Source organism: Dioscorea cayenensis, chromosome 5 (genome assembly GCF_009730915.1).
Source record: "Dioscorea cayenensis subsp. rotundata cultivar TDr96_F1 chromosome 5, TDr96_F1_v2_PseudoChromosome.rev07_lg8_w22 25.fasta, whole genome shotgun sequence".
NCBI classification, from domain to species: Eukaryota; Viridiplantae; Streptophyta; class Magnoliopsida; order Dioscoreales; family Dioscoreaceae; genus Dioscorea; species Dioscorea cayenensis.
Genome location: NC_052475.1, coordinates 29,710,460 through 29,729,638, shown reverse-complemented (window position 1 = coordinate 29,729,638; position 19,179 = coordinate 29,710,460). Strand labels below are relative to the sequence as shown.

The 19,179-nt window shown below is 33.2% G+C and overlaps 3 protein-coding genes and 1 long non-coding RNA gene across 4 annotated transcripts; all 4 read right to left on the bottom strand.

Annotated features, from left to right (window-relative positions):
* Positions 1-1,053: 1,053 nt before the first annotated feature.
* Positions 1,054-2,589, bottom strand: LOC120260888. Its single transcript, XR_005536524.1, has 3 exons — positions 2,496-2,589; positions 1,944-2,016; positions 1,054-1,125 (listed from the first exon to the last, which is right to left on the bottom strand). It is a non-coding gene; the product is annotated as an uncharacterized LOC120260888 (long non-coding RNA).
* Positions 2,590-4,864: 2,275 nt separating this feature from the next.
* On the bottom strand, positions 4,865-8,483 carry LOC120260775 (protein TIFY 10b-like). Its single transcript, XM_039268336.1, has 5 exons — positions 8,270-8,483; positions 7,843-8,020; positions 6,127-6,398; positions 5,315-5,372; positions 4,865-5,198 (listed from the first exon to the last, which is right to left on the bottom strand). The coding sequence occupies exons 1-5, from the start codon at positions 8,445-8,447 to the stop codon at positions 5,087-5,089; spliced, it is 798 nt and encodes a 265-aa protein (XP_039124270.1). The 5' UTR covers positions 8,448-8,483; the 3' UTR covers positions 4,865-5,086.
* A 2,716-nt stretch (positions 8,484-11,199) lies between these two features.
* Positions 11,200-14,864, bottom strand: LOC120261837 (probable polygalacturonase). Its single transcript, XM_039269842.1, has 5 exons — positions 14,365-14,864; positions 13,508-13,628; positions 12,958-13,206; positions 12,392-12,545; positions 11,200-12,044 (listed from the first exon to the last, which is right to left on the bottom strand). Exons 1-5 carry the CDS (start codon positions 14,755-14,757, stop codon positions 11,519-11,521), a joined length of 1,443 nt encoding a protein of 480 aa, XP_039125776.1. The 5' UTR covers positions 14,758-14,864; the 3' UTR covers positions 11,200-11,518.
* A 2,008-nt stretch (positions 14,865-16,872) lies between these two features.
* On the bottom strand, positions 16,873-17,424 carry LOC120260242 (translation initiation factor IF-2-like). The gene is made up of 2 exons (XM_039267682.1): positions 17,089-17,424; positions 16,873-16,911 (listed from the first exon to the last, which is right to left on the bottom strand). The coding sequence occupies exons 1-2, from the start codon at positions 17,422-17,424 to the stop codon at positions 16,873-16,875; spliced, it is 375 nt and encodes a 124-aa protein (XP_039123616.1).
* Positions 17,425-19,179: the final 1,755 nt, after the last annotated feature.

Sequence of the window (19,179 nt, the reverse complement as noted above, 5' to 3'; positions counted from 1 at the left end):
CTCGAGCTTATAGGCTTAACGAGCTGAGCTTAAACTTGGTTTATTTATTTATTTTTTATAAACAAATATTTTTATAACCAAGTTCGAATAGAGTTTGAGTTCAGTTTTATCAATTTAAATTGTATTCAAGTTTAGAAATTTAAATTTGAATCGAACTTGAGCTTGCAATCAATTTTTTTGAACCAAAGTGAGTACAATTATATCTTAATATTGTTTATATTTCCATTTGAGTGAAGCTTGAGTCCGGTGAGCTCACTTTTGGTTCAAGAAAAAAAAAAGTAAGTTTGGGTGAGGTTTAATAAATATTTGTTTTATAGTATATTATTTAAAAAAATGAATCGATTAGCAAAATTTAAGTAAATATTATTAAATCTTGCTCATAATAACATAAACCACCCCATTTATAGATAATAATCAAATACGAAATCTTTAAGTTAGGGCAAAACAACATATTCAATCTTTAACCATCTTTTTAAAAATTCAAATTAAATTGCATGAAAATAATATATATATATATATATACAAAAAAACATTAAATAAAATAAAAGTATACATATGATAAAATACTAAAAAAAGGTTTATTTTAAAATTATAATTTTGTGGAAATATATGGATAAAACTAAAAACTAATTCTAGCCCAAAACCAAAAATATGAAATTGAAACTTTTTTATGGTACTTGTACGATATATAGGCCTTGTTTGAATTGGCTTTTGGAAAACCCAGAAGTGTTTTTTTATAAGGTGGGTTCTAAAAATGTTGTTTGTATTGGCTTTTCTTGTCACGCCCCGAACCTAACCGGGCACGTGGCAACCGCCACGACGACAAGAAATGGGTCCCACAACGGCCCCACCTTTAGGTCGCCATAAGGCTCAATATAAACATGTTATCACAATTACATAGATAGACGACAACATAATAATAAGATCACAATAGGGTTCCCTGATACTATGGACCCTAAACACAAGTAGCATGATACAACCAGAAAATACAAATACATAAACAATATATAAAGGTCAAGTCTAGTGGATCCATAAATTTTACATGCATACTATAACAAACGTAAACAAGGAGAACAGACAAATCACTCTACTGCTGCACAACACAACTCTGTCCAACGTCGCAGTCTGAAAAGATAGAAGAAAGGGGAATGATGAGTAACAGATGTTACCCAGTGTGTGGTGTCAGCATAGATGTAACAGAGTGATAAAGTATTTCAAATAATAATTCCACAAAAATAATAATGTATAAAATCAGTTCCAAGTATTTAACATATTAACAAATAACACAAGGTTCATCAAAAGCAAATAACATTTTAAAACACAATGAACATAGCTCCAAAATACAGGCTGGCCTAAAACAATTCCCACGCTAATCGTGGTCGCGACTAGCTATGGGACCACCAAGGAGTTTTTAAAACTTTTAAAAATTTAAAAGGGTTGCCTTTCCTTGGTGTTGGCCACATAATAAAACCCCCTGTCAACGGCTCCGCGCACCTCTTGACCAGGGTAAACCAGGGTTAACCACGCCGCCTCCCATCAGGCTGGACCGTGGAACCTGACACTGCAGTGTCGGACTAAAGTCCACCGTCATCATCAAAACTGAATGCCACAATATAATTCTTTCCAATTTCCAATTCAAAGAATCCATCATACAATGTTTAAACCAGAAAATGTACATAAAACCATGTTCCATTTGCATATAAATACGGAAATATACATCAAACCATATCTCATTTGCATATAATTACGGAGATGCAAGTAAACATATTTCTTTCAAAATAAATAGGTATAAGCATTCTAGGTTTAACCATTTCAAGTAAATTCGTGTTCAAAATATATATCAAGGAAACCAATTTATCATCAAATTTTATGTGATAAAACATATGAAAAAAATACTTTAGTACTCTTATTAAATCTATGCAATTATAAATTTAACCACTCACAGAACCAGTCGTCTTGTCCCGAGACGCGCTTACTGATCGGCGAGCTCCTTCCCCTTGGAGGACGCTTCGCCACCTAGATACAAGCAGGGAATTCAAATTCTAATGAACACAAAAATGATAGCCAAAAGAAGATGCATGAAAATGCAATTATACATGTCTAATACGAAACCTTAGGGTTTTAGGGCAAAACATCGTCATTTTGGACCCCAAACGACCTTTGAATGGAGTAAACCTAGTTCCAATGAGTTCAGGGTAAGAAGAACTTCAATGTGGACCAAAGAAATACCAGAAAAGGTTCAAAATTTTTGGTACTACAGTAACTTCGAGGTTGCTACAGTGAAAGCTAGCCTTATACTATGGTTTTCTCCCGATTTACAACACTAAATCAAGAAATTTCTTCAACAACATTTTCATACATGAATCATAAATCATTGGCTTCAATTTAAGCCTATAAATCACCAAATCCATGGAGAATTCAAAGTTTTTATGCATTTCTAAAAACAAGAAAATATGGGAGAAATACAAAATAAAAACATTAGATCTAAGGCTTACCGAATTCAAGAGTGAGGGGGGAAGGATTTTGGTATTTGAGTTCGCCGGAAATTCTCGCCGGGAAAAAAAAAATTTCTTCTAAAGTTATGGTCGGCCGAACAAGAAACAAAGAGAAGAAATAAAGAAGGAGAAGGATCCAGGTTGGTTTCTCTCATTCATTCTATATATATATATATAATATGGGAAATGACCTAATTGCCCTTCTAATAGAAAAATCATAAAAAATGGATCCAAATGACGAAATTGCCCCAATTTTTTTTTTCCATAAAAGCTACTATACAAACATGCAAAATATCACTACTACTAAATGACCATTTTACCCCTAATGCAAGCATAAAAATCTAAATAGGCCCGAGGTCTAAATCAGGACATGGTATAATATTTCTGAAAAAGCAGAAGCTGTAAAAAAAACTGAAAACAGTTTTTTTTCAAAAGCTAGTCATTACCAGCTTATAAAAAAAAACTGTTTTTTAGCTTATTTTTACAGCTTTTAATTCTACATAAAAGCTAATCCAAATAGAAAATACAAAAAAGTGCTTAACTTATTCTGGAGAAGCAATTTTTTCAGAAGCACTTCTACTAAACATAAAAAAAAAAAAACACACTTTTTTGATAAGCCAATCCAAACAAGGCTATAATATACAAATATATTGATAAATATGGATAAAACCATGGAACAGAAGCTGACACTTTATTTCTCAACGTTCAAGGTATGGTAAATACTTAATATTGGACTGCTAATCTTATAAACAAAATTATATACACTATAATGAAAAAACTCAAATTCAAAATTATTGCATGGTAATTTTGCTAAAAAGGCCACTTTTTCAATGCCTAATACACCTTAAAATTATTTAAAAATAGCTAACATCATTTAAAAAAACAAATCAAATTGTAAAAATTTTCAACTAATTAAGGTTCGTCTGATTTCCATAGCCACAAATATAATATGTATATATATATATATATTAAATTTAAAATGTTTAATCACCGCTTTCAAATTATTCATGCAACTTTGTTTAATATAAATTTTAGAATATTTAATTAACCGAAAATTAATTTTATTAAAATTATATTGTTATAGTTGAGCCACACATACTATTAACTGCGTCATTTTTAATTGAAGTTTTGTCAAATTTATTTAAATTAACCCCGTACACATATAATTTGAGAATATCACGATACAACTTTCAAATCGAACAATTTTTTTTTATTCTTCCCCTACTTTTATTCTAAAATTATATATATATATATGATAAATTACAAGATAGAAAACTCAATCTTTACCTGGAAAATAAAATACTATATTTTCTTTTAATACAATTTTAAAATTATTCTATTATATCTGTAAACATCCGTAGATGATGAAATACAAAAAAAGATATAAAGGTTGAACAAAACAAATGTGGTTGTGGTTCGGAATAAGAGGGTTGGGTTGATAAAAACAAAAGAGACATAAATGTTGAAAGAACCAAATTGGATTGGGATTTAAAATAAGAGGGTTGATGTGGGTCAGATTTTATTCCATCAAATAATGTAAATATTTAATTTTTCTATCCATCTTAATGCATGGTTTCAAGAAGAAAAATAAAATACAATATTTTTTTAATGTAGTTTTAAAACTATTCTATTATATATATAAACATCTGCACATGATGAAAAACAAAAAACGACAGAGAAATTGAAAGGAACAAATGGGGTTGGAATTTAGAATAAGAGCGTTGGGGTGGGTCGGGATTTATTCGGTCAAATTATATAAATATTTAATTTTCCTATCATTTTCAATACTATGATTCCAAGAAGGAACTCTCTAATCTTCATAGCATCTCATGCCTTTCACATGTTACATTGTACTTCCAGGGTTTTTATTATTATTTTTTAAAATTTCCAATTAAATTTGAAATAAAAAAGAACATTGAATGCATTTATTTCTACATATAAAAAATCGATCAAAATATCAAAATAATCCTTCTATTTTATTTTTTTTGTTTTTTTAATCTATGTAATATAAAATTCGTCTCTTTGGTCCTTATATTTTTGTTTTTTTTGTCCCTCTAATTGACAAATCTGTCTTTTTGGTCCTTCCAATTGATGAATTAGAGGGACCAAAAAAAATAAAAATGTGTAAATATAAGGACCAAAAAGACGGATTTTATAACTAAATAATAAAAATGTGTAAATACAAAGACCAAAAAGACAGATTTTATACGAAAAAAACTAAAAGAATGAAAAACAAAAAATAGAAAGACCATTTTGATATTTACACCTTTTCCAAATTGTTCAAGTGGCCAAAAACAAAAGCATCATATATATATATATATATATATATTCCTGTAAAAAAATATAAAAAAAATGCAATACATTCAATATAGTGAAATTATTTCCTGGCCGTGATAAATATTAAAAGGACGAATGTGACACATGTGATACATATTCAATATTATATACTGTTCAGTTACCAAATTATGACTATGAGATCTACTTGTGATCAGAAATCACTGACCAAAAAAAAGCACAATAATTTAACTCTTGTCAGCAGCTGAAACAAGAACAGCAAATACAGAACACCAGTGTTTCTCAACAACATTCTTTCATGGCTTAAAACCATGCCACCGCAAGCTCTCCTCTGGCTTCGCGGCACCGGTGGCCTCCGCCGGAGGTGGCGGAGCAGCATTCAACTGATATGGAGCCTTTGCAATCACACTGAATTTTTTTTTTTTTTTAGAGAAATTAATATTGTCAATGCAAAGATTAATGTTAATGCCTATTGATCATATTATTAAAGAAACAAAAAAAAATTCAATACAAAGATTACCTACCGATCTTTTCTCTTCTCAAGGAACCTATGAAGGGATGCTCTCCTTGCAATTGGCATCTCTGTGATTAAACAAACAGTAACTATATATATCAGCAAGTACTCATAATTTGGATTATGATAACTAGCTACTTTTGATTCAAATAAATCATTTAAACAGAAGTTAAACATGATTTATTATTCTTTGCACTAGTTGGAAAATTCACTAATTTATCCATCTCTCAAAACAATTACAAATTACCAACAACATATAAATCCACTTTTGGTTTTAAAGTAAATACTTTGATCATAACAGTAACTCCACAAATAACAGCCGTCCAACTTCATTTCTACTAATATTTTTCAAAACAATTTTATAAACATCAACAAAAACCCCAACTACTCACTTTCCTTAAAGGTACATAATTTAACTACAATTTATGCTATTTCTATCTTTTCTTTGCCTACGAACGTCCACAGTTGACGAATACACACATATACATATATTACAAAGAAGATTTTTTGAAGAAGCGAATATTGTATATTATTTTATTAAATTTTTTAATAAAATGAATAAATTGAGTCGTGCACAAATACAATAGCACTATGCTTAAAAAAAAAAAACTGATGCCAATAAAGCAAGATTTCGTTGGCTTTACTTCTAAGATATAAAAAATCAAACTCAAAACCTATTTGCTTCCAATAACTTTAGCAAACTTATCTAAATAAATTTAAAGGGAATTTTAATAAAGAAAATGAGTCCTAAACTAATATCAAAATTAAACCACAACAACCATATCAGCACAGTTGCAGGAAAGAATGAAAAAAGAAGCTCACCTGAACCACTAGCTTGTGCAAGGCTTGAGGGTTGCTCGGCAACCGGCGGACAACACCCGGAGGTGGAAGGGAAGCTGGCAGCGTTGTGCTGTGAGGCGCCACTTGGATGATCAACATGGCTCACCGGAGAAACAACGCTCTGTTTCAGCAAAGCCTCACAAGCTCTGCTAGCAAAGTTTACAATCTCCCGGGCCTTATCTTCAGAAAAATCATCAAAGACCAAAACTTTTCCTCCGTAGAATATTGTTAACTGAGATTTTTCCTGAACTTCCCTGCAAATACATTCGCTATGTAAATTTTCATATTTTGAGGGACGTTCCCGAATAATTTTTTTTTTTTTTAAAAAAGGACATAAATTGGATAAGCGGGTATTCATTTCTGGGACCTAAATTTAACTATAAAAAAATAAACAGGAGAAGAAAATTATCACCACATAATTCCTCAAGTGGAAAGAACTTTCATGGGAAGAAAATGGAGGGGGCATGTCGGAGATTAAAAATATATATATATATATTAATTATTATAATTAAACTTCGCTCAACAGTGTCATCAAACCTTTTAAAAATTCTTTTATTTTTTTTAATTATTATTTTTTTTATAAAATAAATAAATCATAATTTTATTTTTAAAAAATAATTAATAATTTTATATGAAAAAAAAATTATAAAACAAAAAAAATTGAAATAAGTCATCTAGATGAAACCAACCAAAAACAAACAACAATAATGACAAACACAAAAAAAAACAGCTAGAAATGCGAGATCCACTCTCTGATGTCTGAGACTAGGGGTGGCAAAAATTCGGTCCGGACAAAACCGGGTCCGGACAACTACTAATATAAATAGAAAAACTTGTGTCCGGGACCCGTGCCGGTTTTAAATCCGGACAAACTTAGTATGTCTAAACCCGGGTTTATTTTTAAAACCCGGGTTGTCCGGATGTCCAAATTTGTCCGAATTCTATAAGTTATTTTTTTAAGTTCACTCAAATATTAAATTATACTAAAAATAATTTAATTCACATTAAATGCAAAAAAAACATTAATAATCCAAAACTCAACTCAAATTATAGAAAAAAATCTAAGTCTTAATAGAAAAAAAAGCAATATATGTTTAAAGTTTTTTTAAAAGAATGGAACTTTAAAACAAATGGGACCCTAGGGTTGTGGGATTTTTAAAGTTTTAGGGGTTAAAAGCTAGGTTGTCCGAATTTCATGTCCGGACCTGCCCGGATTTCATCCGGACAACCAGCTAGTGTCCGGACCCGTACCCGCGATTTGCAAACCTTATGTCCAAACCCTTTTTATTCCGGGTAGGACAAAAGCCCGGCGTGGTCCCGAGACAGATTATTGCCACCCCTATCTGAGACCTTCATAAGCTGAGGGGGAGTGGATCACTCTTAAGTAGAAATGGAAGTGACACGTCTATTTCTAGTGTTTTTCTAAAAATTATAATAATTTTATCTTTACTAAAGTTAATTTTTATTATTAATATTTAAAAAAATAAAAAATTTAAAAATATATATATAATTAATATTTATTGAATTTTAAAATAATAAAAAATATATTTTTAAATATGAAGATTAATATGAAACGAGGAACTAATTTTTTCAGCTAATCATGGCAGCAAAAACGGTGAATTCGGTGTATTTTTTTTTAGAAAAAAAAACCAGAAAAAAACGGGGTTTTTTGGAATAAAAAGTGGCCGTAAAATTTACCCGGCGGTTTTTCCCGCGGCTTCTTCTGAAGACGCAAAGCCGGTTCGCTGGGGAAACAACTCCAGATCCACGTTTCTCAACGCGTTTCCCTTCCCACCCTCGTTTCCCCCCTCTCCATCCTCGTTTCCCGAGATGTTCACCCCCGGCATCAAACTCATCGTCGTCGGCGTTGTTCTAACTGAAAGAAATAATAATAATAATATATATAAATAATTATTTAATTTTAAAGCATAAGAGCAAATCTAGACCGCAATCAAAACTTTCCATTCAAATTAACGGTCCAGATCTCATGGAAAATAAAAATAATAGAAAAATTATTTGAAAAAATATATATATAAATAATCAAAATGAAAACCCTAAAAAGTTTCAAATTGCACCCAAATCGTCATAGAAAATTAAAGAAGAAATCCCTAGAAAAGAAGATAACCTCGATCGGAGCCGCCGATCCCAAGGCCTAGATCTCCGAAACCGGCGGTCTTGCGCTCCTTGAGATACTGGCTCAGAAGGTTGCAGGTCACCGAGAAGGTGGACGGCGGCCTCTCCGGTTTCTTCGTGGCCGGTGAAGCCGGCGCCGGCGAGGCATCTCCTCCCGCGGAGTTCATCATTCCGGTAATCTCACCGCCGGACCACGCTAAGCTAACTCTTCTGTTTTGATTTTTTTTTTCTTTTCGTGTGTGTGTTTGTTAATAAAGAAGGGAAAAATGGTGGGTCCCATCCTGTCAAAAATTAAAACACGTGATTTTTTTTATTTAACTTCTTTTTGAAGTGTACTTGAATGGGCCGACAACTGTATAAACTATTTTATTGTTTCCTTGGGTTTTTATGAAAAAAAAGCTTTATTCTTTTTTTAAAAAAAAATTTAAATCTAGTTTGAATTTAAATACTTTCATGCATTTAAAAAAAACATTAATTATATGGATATTTTAGATGTACTGTTTTGAAAAAGTGAATAAATTTAAGAAAAAGGGAAAATAAAAAATTAAAAGAATAAAAGGACAGCGGAGTTAGACATGGAAAAAGGTGTTTGAACCAAGAACGTGGAAAATGTTTGCGCTTTGGGATTCGCGTTTCGGGGACGATGTTATCCATATTGGGAAACGGGCTTGACTTGTTCATAGATCTGCTGTCCAGCTCGGCCATCTTTATATTGGGAAACGCGTTTCTCGGTTGGTACAGTGAGGTCAGGGACTTAATTAAATGAGGGTGTTTGACGTGGGAAACGCGAAGATGGCCCCCCAGTTCATTGGCTGTGTCACGTAGTGGAAATCCTTTCTTGCAATTGGACACGTTTCAATTTGAAATGACTACACGTCCACTGCATTAGTCTGAAAACATTAATTTGGTCCTCTGCCCTGGTGTTGGGGAAATCAAACCAAGGACTTTTGAATTTTGTTTATTTGATGTAATATTTTTTTTTTTATTATCACCGTCTATTTCATTTATTGGCCTCGGATATTCGGTATAAAAGTCATTAAATATCTATTTTAGTAATTTGATATTTTCAAAAATACTTTTACTAATCCACATCCAAACAACCTCACATATATAAAAGTATTTCTGCACTAAGGCCTAAATCTTAATTGAAGAAAAATACATGTGGTTACATTTCATGCATGTATCTGTCCCTAACTCGTGACTCCTGATTTATCTATATTTATTATATATTTATATATCTATTTATATATTGTAATTAGTGTGCATAATTTCTTAGAACAAATGAAAGAAAAATCAATGTTATGAATGAGAATATTATTATTTACGTGGACTAAGAGTTTGGTATTTATTAATTAGTCATGATTTAATATAAAACTGAAATAGCTTTTATTTTGAAATGACTGTTTTCATTAAAATAGAGTGATAAATAATATTTAGATGATAAGATTTCTGATTAAAATTATATATATATTGATGCCCTTCTTTTTTTAATAAAGTAGTGATTTATCCATTTTTTTTCAAAATATATATATATATATATATATATATATATATATATATATATATATATATATATATATATATTAAGATAATATTAATCACAACATCCCCTAAATCTCTCAAAAGGAAGATTGCTTAATCATTTTGAAATGTGAGTACATTGTTTTCTGCAATGTTGGAAATTAAAATTGATTTTTTTAACGGAGATATATATATATTGATGAGTTTGAAACTTTATGAAAAGTAAAAGAACCTTATTTTGAGTATGAGTAAACTCAAAGAATGCAGAAAAGAAAAGGAGTAAAATGTGAATGAAGAGGGTTGCCTTTTGGAAGAAGTTTTCTTGATTTTTTTCTCTGGAATCATGACATGTTGTCTCAAGCATAGGATGCTTTAAATGATAAAAATGTGTTGAGAATAGGAGAGGCAAATTTCCCCTCTAATTATGGGCGAAATTTTTTTAGAATCATTGTTTCCATTTACCACCTTCACAATACAATAGAAATTAAAATGGTAACTCTTGATAACTGTAACAATGGAGGTTATTAAAATATTTGATTTTCATGTAAAAAATCAATAATAAAGAATGCGTGAGGTTGTTAAACCCGGCATATATATATATATATATATATATATATATATATAGCATGTTTTCAACTTAATGCATCAGACTATCATGTGTCATTAATTGATCAACAGGTAATTAGGATCTTACACTAAAATAATTAAATCTGTTTTTATTTCATTGTTTTCCCAAAGTATCTAATAAATTATTAGCATATTAAATAATAATAATATTAATAATAACAGTTACTATCAGCATTAAAATTATGATTATTTGGAATATATCACAAGTGGATGGATCTGAAAAGTTGTTGAGGTTGATGACAAATAATGAACTAGATTACAAGTGCACTCAAATTTCATGTGGTTGATGGTACTAAACTAAATTACAAGCGGAAAATGCTGAACATTGTGTCTTTTGTGGAGGACCTTACACGGTCAACTTGACATCCTATTTTCATTGATTTTGTTTAATTCAATTCACATGTGTTTCTCAAGGACTGTACATTTGCTTATTTTTTTTTGAAGGCAGGGATGCCAATTGCCAATCGCCAATTGCCACACTACAAATGATGTATAATTCATCAATGAGACACAATATTGAATAAACATTCCTCAAGTTCAAACACAATAAAATCTTATTAAGTTTCCTTAAGTTTTCAGATCAATTTATCATTAATTGCTTGAGTTTAAGGATGTCATCAATCAGTTATATAAATGGGTTCATACTATAGAATTCTTGAATAATTTACATACATACATACGTACATACATACATATACATATAATAAACAAACTTGGTAGAAGAAAAATTAGGAAAATATATATATATATATATATATATATATCAACACTTTCTAAAATCCAATCTCTGGAAGAGCAATTTTTGATGTTTCTCCACAAACATAATAAACATTTTATAATTTGACATTTCTCTGGTTTGAATCTGAGACATTGATGCTAATAGAGTGACATTTGCTTGCTTTTCAGAGGAAAACAAACGTGACATGCTCCTGGAAAACTCCAATGATATATAAACACTTGAATGTGCTCGTGTATGTACAAGCCTGAAGAAAAGCAGAAAAATATAGACATCATTGGAACAAGATGATATATTCCTGCTTGCAAGTCAAATCTCTTCACAGATTAACACCAAAGAAGAATGCTTGGATGCCCATTATAAGTCATAGTCAATGTCAGTGCTGTTCTGCGAGATTGATCGCTTCACTAGCCTCTCTTGTTCGTCGTAGATGTCAAGGTTTTCACATGGAGGCGGAGAGATGGGGCCGATAACCCGCCCTTCGACAAATGAACACTGGAAAGTGTGTTGTCTTTTACGGGTAACACCAACAGACATGTCACGGAAGCTGATACCTTTTACTGGGATTTTGTCGCTGCCATGGAGTCTAACTGGGACTCTGACATCCTCTCCATATACACCAATGAATGATACGTTCTCAATAACAGGAAAAGCTTTTGGGTCAAAGGCAGTATCAGCGTGCTCGTTGTAATCGGTTTTTATGACAATACCAATGCGGACTCTGGTGAGGGACATGTTGTGGCAGGAGATGTCACGGACGTAGCCGCCTCTTCCTGGGGCAGTCTTAATCCTGACTGCTCGCCGTGAGTCCCAAACATGAAGGTTTTCCAATGTGACGTTTGATACACCACCTGACATTTCGCTTCCTATTGATACTCCAGCACTGTATCATATGAATGTATTTGTAATGTTGAAACATTTACAGTGTAAACAAACAAATTGTTCAATCTGATAGAAAACATGAATCAAGGGACTCCTTCTGAAGGATAAAGCTTCGTAAAAAGATAGATTCAATGAAGCAATAATCTTAGATGATGGCAAATGGGATATAGCGAGATGAAACTCAAACAGGCAATTGGATTACATTTGACATTCAGGATAAAAATCATTAAAACATGCATGTGATTATGATTTATGAACACTGATCAGATAAGAAATGTTCTGCAAGTACTAAAAGGCATGGCATTGAAATGAAATCCAAGCAATATTGATGGCAATGAAAGTTCTTACCTCACCACAGACCGAAGAGTAACATTGCGGATAACAATATTGGTAGATGGCCGTCCATAAGCAATTCCATATTGATCCCAACCACTTTTAATAGCTATTCCATCATCACCGACACATATGAAACAATTTTCTATCACCATATCCTCACAGGAATCTGTATGATGCAGAACATACAATCAGAGAAGAAAAACAAAGAAAACTGTAACCTTCATAGTCCAATCCAATAGCGTGCAAAAAACAGTCTACATGAAGCAACACAGGATGATTTATGATCTTCTCTAGAAAAGGCGCCAAAGAAGGTCACAAGTCATGTAAACTGAGTAAAAGAACTATGAAGTTGTGGGTAAGCTGATTTTACAGAAAGAGAGAATGTAGCACAGTTACTAAGGAGTGAGAAGCTCATAGGAGCATATATGGATCAATAGTTCAGTAGCATATCATTATGCTCAACCACAGCTGACAAAAATGACCAATGTGGCGCCAGAACTCTAAATCGTTTGATATTATAAAATGACAAGGAAATACACATACACAGCAACACAAAATGCAATAAAACTTGGACCTACCAGGATCTATTCCATCAGTATTAGGAGCTCCGAGAACAGGAGCCAATATGGTCATGTTTGAGATGGTCACATTCTTGCAATCATAGGGATGAAGCGTCCAGAAAGGAGAATCACGAAGAGTTATGTTAGAAATGATAATATCTCTGGACCACAAAAGCTGTACGAGTGGTCCTCTTGTGTAATTAAGGAGTTTCTGACGATATCTCGCCCACCATGATTTACCCTGTCCGTTTATGGTACCATTGTTTCCTGCAGCAGTAATTCTGTAATGAACTCACTGGATAAACTATTCCTTGCGATAGACAAATAAGGCCTTCTGAGAAAGTATACATCAGAAATTCTAGAAATCCAACTGATGGTAGGATAAAACCATAACAGAACCATGTATTTACTTCTTTATGTGTTTCACGTGTAATTAGTTTTTACTTATTCTATCATACCAGTTACTATCTTGCTGCTTTTTATAGCTGTTATGTGTAATGAGTATAGAACGTTAAACAAATGATGAAGGAAATGTGTGAGTTATAGCAGACAAACATCACAAACCCACCTGTTATGATGACATTCTTAAGATTCTGACCATGAATCAAACTACCATACCGTGGTCCTCTATGCTCCCTCCCATATCCATAAGACGGTAAGGGAGGCATCAATGGCCAGTGTGTCTCATCCTATTTAAGAACACAGCATCAGAATATTCCCCTGATAAATAGGTACTTAACTACAATACCTCAATTGCCATACAAAATAAATTTTGAAGAAAATATTGATAAATTATTGTTCAAAATGGCGCACGATACACAAAACCATTAAATAACAAAGTCAAACAATAACGAAACATGCTTCAACACCCAAAAGGAGAAATTCATCCGTAAAAGAAAGCATGGGTGATATCTTAAGAATAAAGCTTTATAGATCTTCAGATGTTTTAGTGTCTCCATGGTCTTAACCACTAAAGTATCTATCACAATTATTCGATCTCTTGCTCCTCCAATCTCAAACTCATTCTCACCCTCACATTCTTCTGACCCATAATTATTTTTTTTTTCAATTTTTTTGTAATTAAATTCTAATCACTCAAAGTCTTTTAAGTAAATCTATCCGATATCATCTAGTCGCGCACTAATTTAGAAGTAATTTGAACTTCAAACTACAATTTTTCTCTTAATTGGTTTCACTAATTTAAGGCAAAAGTTAGACAGAGTTCTTCCTAAACCACCGATTCAAAGCTAGGTTCTCCCATGAAAATTAAAATTATTTCCTCACATAAGAGCATTCCATAATAAAATTTCAAAATAAACATTAAAATTAGACAGATATTCTCAATTTATTGACATGAAAGCAATCAAAGAAGTTCTCAGTCTGTAATTTCCTCAACACATAAGAAATTATATGCAAAAACTTCACCTCAATAGCGAGAATCTCCGCACCCTCATCTAAGAAGAAGATCATATTGCTAGTAAGATTGAACGGCCCCGTGAGCCACTTCCCGCGCGGCACCGTAAGTTTCCCACCACCTTTCCTAGCGATTTCCATCACAGCGTTCTCAAACGCCACCGTATTCACTGTCACACCATCACCCACAGCACCAAACTCCCTCAGATCAACCTCCGCCCACTCCACCACCGTTGGAGAAGCTGTCCAGCGGAAAAACCCAAAACCTTCAGGCGATCTCCTCTGCCACAAGAACACAGACACGAGTCCAACAATCCATAGCGATATCAACAAGGCATTGTGGGATGAGACGACCCACAGACGGTGAAGCTGCGATCTAGCGCCGGAGGACGAAACCTCCACCATCTCAGCCCCAAATTCCGATAAAAAAAACCCTAATTTGAAGGAAATCAGTGAATTGGGAGACGAAATTGAAGATCTGGGAACTAGGGTTTTGTTTAAAAAAGGCGGGAGTTTGGAGAATGGAGATGAAGTAGTTGGGGGTGGGGTGGGTAAAGCTGTTATATTGAGAACAGTGTGAATACTTTTAGACACGTGTCACATATCTACGGGATTTTATCTGATAAAATGAGATAAATGAACGGTTTCGATGGATTCTAGAGTTCAAATGCTGTTTGCTCCCAAACAGTGGATCCCGACCAAACGGTGGAGTAGTTTGGAAGGGAGGGAAGTTCAGATGTCGAAGTCAAAGTTTGGCGTCTGAAATTTGGGTCCCGATGTTACTACGGCGTTTATTAGTTATCAATTATGCTAGTTTGTAATTTATTTATTTATTTATTTAAAAAAAGTCTAAAAATTATTGAGGAAAATAAATTATTATAGAGATTATTTTTAAGTTGAAAATATTATATGTAACATTTTTAAATGATTTATTTAGATATATATATCTTGAGTAAATTTTAGTGATATTTTCATGATGGAACTTTTTCTTGCTAGACTTTTTGGAAATGGGATTGTTGTTATTGTGAGCTAGTCTGCTTTTTAATTTATTGCCACCAACTCCTCACTTTAATTTTTTTGACAAGATTAATAAACTTTAAGTTTTTTCTTTTTAAATGTTGCAACAATAAATTGGTGATGACAAAAGGTTCCAAGAGTTATAATAATAATAATAATAATAATAATAATAATAATAATAATAATAATCAAAGTTTTCGTAAATTAAAAAGGGCGCAATATGTATAATAAAAAAATATTACATTAAAAAAAAAAAGCAATAGGTGACATGCATTCCTATCAATCTCATGCACTAAAAATGTAAAAAAGAAAAAGGAAAAAAAAGGAAAAAGTTGTAAATATTATTACAAAATGTAAATATTATTAAATCCACTACTACTTTAATCAAATCATATTTTGTTGGTTTTTTTAGCTAAAAAGTAGTGCTCAAGCAAGGTTGGTATGGGGAGTCTTATTATGAGAGTGATAGCAATTGGTGAAATAGAAGCATCACACACCTTGCTAAAAAGTTAATCATGTAAACACTAATATGAAATTGCTTGATAGATGATCTTTACTTGATCATCAAACAAATTTGAAATAAAATATTTCATTATCTTCTTTTTTAAATATTATTTGTTCGATCATTAGAAATGAAATTGACTATTTTCACTTATTGGCCGTTAAAACATCATGTCTAAGTATTTAATTACATCAATTTAAAGTAGTTTTTTTATACCTAGATAAAGAAATTATTAAATTGATCGAAAAATTTGGGTGATTGCCACTAATTAACTTATATAATCTTTCACCAACGTCAACCAAACTAATAATTTATTTTAAGCAAATAAATTCAAACAAACAAAATTGAAACTAAAAAATTATTACATAAAAAATCTACTTTAGTCAACATATTTACCTTTGGAAAGATCAAAAAGTGAAAGAGATTTAAATTGGGAGATTCTGTGATAGCCATTAAATATCAAATTGATTTTTTATGCATTTTTTCTAGTATCCGTTGGAACTCTCCAAAATTTTAGATTAGATCAAAAAATCTCTACTATTCTTAAATTAACAAAATGATCATGAACTGATAATTCTTTTAGACGGTCATATTTTTTGAGAAAGTTTTGTTTTACCTTCTCCACTTTCCTTCGTATCATTGTAAAATGAACTAACTATTTTTAATGGTTTTGCCTTACGCTAATTCTTTTGCACCAAAGACCCTTCTCTTGGCTCCAATTCTTCCAGCATCAATCTTTGTTTTTAATACAATTTAATAATTTATCTATTTTCTAAATATAAAAATATAATGATTTAAATTAAAGAAAAGGATATAATAGAGATTAGCTACATCAAAACAAACAGCTTCAACCAAATTTTAAAACTCTAATTTTCATGTCAGAAAAATAAAACTATATATATATAATACGAATAAATCACATTAATGGCATGCATAGATATGGAGCTAATTCCTTAATATATTTGTATTCTCACATTACATAATCCGAGATTGGAATCCGTCTACTGAGTAGAATACAAATCCCTTATATAGGAGTAATGCTATATAGAACGAAAACATAACACGAAACCAGCCACACGAATGATGTGGCTGGTGACGTGTTTTAAAATAAAAATAAAAAAAGAGAAGAGAGGTCACGGGTTCTCTCTCTCTCTCGTTTCGCTCTCTCTCTCTCTCTCTCTCTCTCTCTCTCTCTCTCGCTTTTGTATGCTCCCTACCGATATTGGTCTCCCCGACTCCCAGGCCGTCCGTTTCTCCCACTCCCGGCCGCCATCCGTCTCCCCGCTCCCGGTGGCACCCCTGTCTCCCCACTCCCGGCCGTCTGCCTCCCCGTTCCAAGCCGCCGTCCGCTTTCTGCCCCAGCTCGCTGCCTGTCTCCCCGCTCCCGGCCCGCCCTGCCTCCCCTGCACCCCCGTCTGTCTCCCCGCTCCCGGGCGGCCAGTCTCCCCTGCTTCCCGGCCCCGTCCCTGCCACCGCTTCCCTCCCTCCCGGCCCCGTCCCGCCGCCATTTCCGGCCACTCCCGGCCACTCCCGGCCCCCATCCCGGCCGCCATTTCCCGGCCCCGTCCCGGCCCCGTCCCGGCTGCGGCTTCCTCCCCGGCTCCTGACCGTAATTACCTTTTCCATAATTTCCTACTTTAATTTCATGATTTGTTCAAATCCCGCCATAGAATTGAGATTAAAAAAAATTTTTTAAAAAATAATCCATACTTAATTCTATTAGCCTTGGGATAAAATAATCCATACACATTTAATTAACGCATTTAATTAATTATGGATTATTTTTGTTTGTGTTACTTATAACAGTTTCTTGTGGCTAAATAATCTACTCCATTGCACAATAGTTATGAATGGATTTTTTTTGTTTGTTGGCAATGTATATGAATTATTTTTGGAGTTATTTAAGCATCATCTTGATTTTTTTGGTATGATTTTTTTGGAGTTATTTAGGATTAGAAACCATTGCTTTGCTTCATGCTTTCTAAATATTTGTCCCACCATTTGTTTTTAGACATATACCTAAAGCAAGAACATGGAAGAAGTGGTACTTGGGTGTGAGCAAGCAAAAGATAATGTAGAAGTTGGATGTTCAAGTTATGAAATATATGGCAAAGAAAAACCGGTAGAAAAGGTTTTAGTTGAAAATATTGTGCCGGGGGCCGGTATGATCCTTGATTCTGAAGAAGAAGTTTATAATTTGTATGTTCAATATGCGCGGCGGGAAGGGTTTGGCATCAACAAAAAAAGCACGAGATTAGATGATGATGGAAAATTGAAATATTACACGCTAGCATGTGCAAGAGGTGGCAAAAGAATATCTACTTCTAAAAACTCCTTCAACCCAAGACTATCCGCTAAAGTAAATTGTTCGGCAAAGATTAATGTCATTGTTGGCAATGATGGACGGTTTACCATTTCTAGTGTTAATTTGGAGCACAATCATGCACTTAGCCCACACAAAGCTCGTTTCCAAAAGTGCAATAAAAAAATTGATGCATATGTCAAAAGAAGGCTTGAATTAAACGACCAAGCAGGAATAAGCCTGAGCAAAAATTTTCATTCCCTAGCAGTTGAAAGTGGGGGTTATAAAAATTTAACATACAATGAAAAAGATTGTAGGAATTATATTGCAAAAGCAAGGCAATTTAGGCTTGGCGTTGGAGATGCCGTGGCACTTGGAAAATATTTTTCTCGCATGCAACAAAGAAATTCAAAATTTTTCCATTTGATTGACATGGATGAAGAAGGTCGTCTGAAAAATGTATTCTGGGCGGATGCGAGGTCTATAGCGGCTTATGAAGCTTTTGGTGATGTAATTTCCTTTGATACAACATACTTGACGAATAAGTATGACATGCCATTTGCTCCATTTGTCGGTGTAAATCATCATGGGCAGACGGTATTGTTTGGGTGTGGCTTACTGTCCAGAGAGGATACCGAAACATATGTTTGGCTCTTCAAAACTTGGCTAGAGTGTATGTCAGGCAAGGCTCCTAAAGCAATTATTACAGATCAGTGTATGGCTATTCAAGGTGCAGTTCGATTAGTTTTTCCAAATTCACGTCATCGCCTTTGCCTTTGGCATATCATGAAGAAGGTTCCCGAGAAGCTTGGAGGTTTAAATGAATACAAAGCAATCAAGAAGATTTTGAAACATATCACGTATGAAGCAGTTGATTCTAAAGAGTTTGAAGACACATACTTGAAGATGATGGCGGACTATAAAATTTTTGTGTATAACTCTAGGTTTAATTTTTCAGGGAATCGTATGGTGATGCAAGTTGCTTATATAACTCTAGGTTTAATTT